We start from the raw sequence: 4,714 nt of genomic DNA, 5'->3' as shown, positions 1-4,714 counted from the left end.
ACAATTGTCAATATATTAAAGTCATAAAAATTTTTGATCATATTTTTTATTTTATGGAAGAATGCTTATATTCATTTTACTCTTTATATATTGTTTATTATTAATTAATCATTGAAGTATTAAGTTTGTTGTTGTTTTTTTTTTTAGAAACCTGCTGATGCATATATGTTTATTTTTGCTGTATATTTTTTAAGATCTTTAGTTATTTATAGTATTTCATTATATTTATATTTCATCATATTTTATTTGTATTGTATTACATTTTAATTTATATGACAAAAGGTAACTTCATAATTTAATATGATTTCCTTCTACAATATGTTTATAGAAGAAACACACATTTACTTTTATTATAAGTGTACTTGGTGTAATATAATGAATTATTTGTTTAATTGCAATAACTATTCTGATAGATTTTTGCAGATTAACTTACAACATGAAGTTAGTGAAGAGTATTTCATTTTCACCATACATATCTCATGAGAACATAATATTAGATAATTATTTGTACAGTGTAAACCCTAGATTTATTCAAGTTATTGTATTTGAAGTTGTAACATGATAGGGTAAAAATGTGTGGGTTGGGAATACATCATTTTCAGAAAATAAAAGGCTAAAGAGTTTCCACGTTCTCAAGCACCAAGTTGCGTCTATGTTTAAGGCCTGCATGAAGACACAACCATTGCATTCAAGGTTTACCAGTTAGGTGCGCCTACGTCACTCTATTAATGGCTACCATTCAAAGCTTATCGCACTCACTCTTCTCTTCGCACTCACTCTATTAATGTGCAAATTTTGAGAGCATGAAAAAGTGCAGCAATGACCACTCCTTCTAAGCCTCTACCTTTATTCTTTGCTCTTACTATTATCTTCCTCATTCCCTTCATTTCTCTACTCAACAATCACTTCTCTGTCATCACCGCCATAAAACTCATTTGCAGACAAACATATAAACCCCCTCATGCCAAACAAAATGGCCTCGTCAAAAGTTCCAATGAAAGAGACAAATCTCGTCTTTGGAGGGAACCCTTCATTGGCTTCAAAAATATAGATGACTCATCTTCCATTTCTAGACCAATATCTCCTAATATAAGCGATTGTTTTCCTGTTGAGTTACCTTCTAATGCAATTACACCTGCCCATTGCTGTCCATCTAAACCATCTTTCTCCAAGATCTTAGATTTCAAAGATTTTGCTTCTCCCAGTACCACACTGAGAGTAAGAAAACCATTCCACTTGCTAGATAATGAGGATATAGCCAAATTTGAAAAGGGCATTGCACTTATGAAAGCCCTCCCCGATGATGACCCTCGTAGCTTTATTCAACAAGCTAAGGTCCATTGCGCTTATTGTAATGGAGCCTATCACCTGTCTCATCCTTTCCAAGACACAAAACTCGACATTCACAGGTCTTGGTTTTTCTTTCCCTTCCACCGTTGGTACATTTACTTCTTTGAACGAATTTTGGGGAACTTGATTGGTGACCCTAACTTTGCTTTACCATTTTGGAGTTGGGATTCTATAGAGGGCATGCAAATGCCATCGTATTTCGCAAACCCTAACTCGTCACTTTATCACAAACTCCGACACCAGAAACACCTGCCACCCCACGTGGTGGACCTGAACTATGCAAGTGAAAGTAGCTATGTCCCTTCTCATCAACAAGTTTCGTATAATTTAGCCACCATGTACAGACAAATGGTGCTAGCAAGTACCACGGAATTGTTCATGGGAGGCCCTTTTCGACTAGGGGATAACCCTCGTCCTGGTCCTGGTTCTGTGGAGGCTGCTCCACATAACACCGTTCATACATGGGTTGGTGGAGCCGAAACTCCAAACCATGAGGACATGGGAACGTTCTACACAGCTGCTAGAGACCCCATTTTCTATGGTCATCACTCGAACTTGGATCGAATGTGGGCGATATGGAAAACACTGGGAGAAGGAAGAAAGGACTATAGTGATGAAGATTGGTTAGATTCTGAGTTTTTCTTCTACGATGAGAATGCTAATTTTGTTCGTGTTAAGGTAAGAGATTGCGTTGATACTAAAAGCTTGGGGTATGTGTACCAAGATGTTGATCTTGCATGGTTGCGTACGCCACCCACATCACGAAAAAGTAAGCTACTGAGACAAAGGAAGAAGGCTAAAGTTTGGAGTTCGAAGCCAAGAAAGTTTCCTCTGGTTTTGGATTCCGTAACAAGTGTAATTGTTAAGAGGGCGAAGAAATGGAGGAGCAAGGAAGAGAAAGAAGAAGAGGAAGAGGTTTTGGTGATAGAAGGGATTGAGTTTGGAAGTGATAAATTTGTTAAGTTTGATATTCATGTTGATGATGATGAAGACAGGTTGAGTAATCCAGATGAGACAGAATTTGTGGGAAGTTTTGTGAGTCTGTACCATGGACGTGGCCATAAAATCAGCACTAGCTTTAAAGTAGGAATTTCAAAAGTTCTGGAGAATTTAGAAGCTGAAGAAGACGATGATTTGCTGGTTACTTTGGTACCTAAGCTGGGAAAAGGAGATGTAATCATAGGAAGCATCAAAATTCAGTTTATTCCAAAACAGTAGACTTATATTATATTTTCTGTGTATTAAAATTATTCTTTTCACAAAGGAAAATGTTTCTTTTGTAACTCTCAAAATATTACATTAATTCACAATCCACTTTAATAATATAATAATATATACTAAAATTAAAATGTAGCAAAACAAAACAATAAAACATATATACTTGACAACTCATTATAATAATATAATAATATAATAATATTTTAAATTAAAAAATAAATTAAATAAAATATTTCAAGTGGTGATGATTGTTTGTGAACTTGTTACTAACGAGATAAAAAATAAAGTACATATGTGGAGGTATGCGACCCAAAAATATGAGGTATGGATGTGCAAATAAGATTATTTTAAAAGATGAAGATAATTTTTTCTTTAAATTTTTTTAAAAAATAAAATGGATTTTTCACTATTAATGAAGAAGATACAAGAATAATTTGAACCTGTGGGCCACACTAACTTGAAAGTGCCTTGGACAGTTGTGAAAAATTGGCCCATATATCACCCATCATAAATCAATCACTATATGAGCGTTGGGATGAAATTAAAAGTTACCTCAAACTTTGAGTAAAATAGAGAATATAAACACAAATCTTAAAAGATGTTACGGATACTAAGCAACTCAAATTTGAGAAGACTTTAAGAGATATTTGTGAACTAGAAAAACAGATAAGGATCTGCAGTTTAGGAAAAGTTTTAATTCACGGGAATTTAAAGAAAATTAATGTAAAAGTTATAAAATAGAATGGATCCAAAGGTGCTTAAAAAGACATTATTGTTTACGAGGAAAAAAATTATACACGTTGGTAGAAGTGAGTAAATTTTTTGCAATTTGGAGAATAATAAAAGTTTTATTTTACAAAAATTAACTGTTGTTTTCGACATTTTATTGTAATAAATTATATGTATTATTGAAAGTAAAAAAAGTCGAATATATAAATTTATTAAAACTTAAATAAGTTTCGGTTCTAACATATGACTGATTTTGTAGTATATACTACTTTTTTTCAAATTAGATGTTTAAGAAATTTAAATTTTTTAATTTAACTCCCTAAAAACATTTGTTTTTGTTTCGTTTTTACCATTATATATGTAGACTCTTTTAACTATTCTTAAAATATTTATATATTTTGTTTACTTAATTTTTTTTCGTTTTTACCATTATATATGTAGACTCTTTTAACTATTCTTAAAATATTTATATATTTTGTTTACTTAATTTTTTATATATAAACTAACAGAAACTCATGAGCGTACATGTGTATGTATTTTTTATTTTTATCATTATTATTTTTAAAAGTCATAATATTACTATAACAATAAAGAAAAATTATTTAATATTTTATATTCATTAATAATTTTCAATTTAATGGAATGAATAAATTAAAAAAAATGTAGGAATCATCAATTTGACAAAGATGAATAAAAAGCAAACCTGTCAAGAAGAGTGTGAGCACGACCCTCAAACAATGACTTTAAAGGTTTAGTTGCAAAAGGCGTGACAAACAATGGGAACAACCGATTACCATAGCAAATCCAAGTTACGAGGACTCAATATTCTATAATAGTCATTTTTCCATAATGCAGCAAACATCTTCCTTGCCTCGTGCGAGAAAGATCGCGTCAAAAATCATGAACTCAAAATTCTATTGGCGAATTTGGAGAAGCTTCGATGTCTCATTTGTGATGAGAAGAATAAGTTGTTTTGCGTTACATTTTCATCCAAATCGCCCATGCGAGACATTCGAAGATGGTCGTCCGCCAAATGCATGCTGTTGACGGAGGTCACCATCACAAATTGAGTCATTCATTCATATTTTTTTGCAACTATGATTTTTAAGAGAGATGAAGATATGAGTAAAACCCTGTTACACGTTTGTACAAAAAGTTTAATAAATTGCTCCACATTCAAAATTTAAAATCGATAACTGCTTCCTACAAAATGATAGAATATTAGTTTTAAAAATAAAAAAGAAAATTAGTTTCCAATTAATTTTGAGAATGATTAGTTATTTATTAAATGCTTGAGAAAATAATGAAATAACTAAAGTGTCCAAGATTTCCCATATTTGTATTTTTTTTTATTTTTTTTTAATAATATTTTTTTTTCATGTGATGATTGATGATTGTTATTACTTGGTGGTGCCAG

At 31.6% G+C, this 4,714-nt stretch overlaps 1 protein-coding gene across 1 annotated transcript; it reads left to right on the top strand.

The window, feature by feature from the left end:
* Nucleotides 1-687: 687 nt before the first annotated feature.
* Nucleotides 688-2,583, top strand: LOC137826455 (polyphenol oxidase I, chloroplastic-like). The gene has a single exon (XM_068632424.1). It carries the CDS (start codon nt 820-822, stop codon nt 2,566-2,568), a length of 1,749 nt encoding a protein of 582 aa, XP_068488525.1. The 5' UTR covers nt 688-819; the 3' UTR covers nt 2,569-2,583.
* The last annotated feature ends 2,131 nt before the right edge of the window (nt 2,584-4,714 follow it).

Source organism: Phaseolus vulgaris, chromosome 8 (genome assembly GCF_000499845.2).
Source record: "Phaseolus vulgaris cultivar G19833 chromosome 8, P. vulgaris v2.0, whole genome shotgun sequence".
In the NCBI taxonomy this organism is placed as follows: Eukaryota; Viridiplantae; Streptophyta; class Magnoliopsida; order Fabales; family Fabaceae; genus Phaseolus; species Phaseolus vulgaris.
This window is presented reverse-complemented; position numbering and strand designations above follow the sequence as displayed.

Bases quoted from the DNA above. Each gene is read 5' to 3' on its own strand.
- LOC137826455 (XM_068632424.1), top strand. From the start codon at position 820: ATGACCACTCCTTCTAAGCCTCTACCTTTATTCTTTGCTCTTACTATT.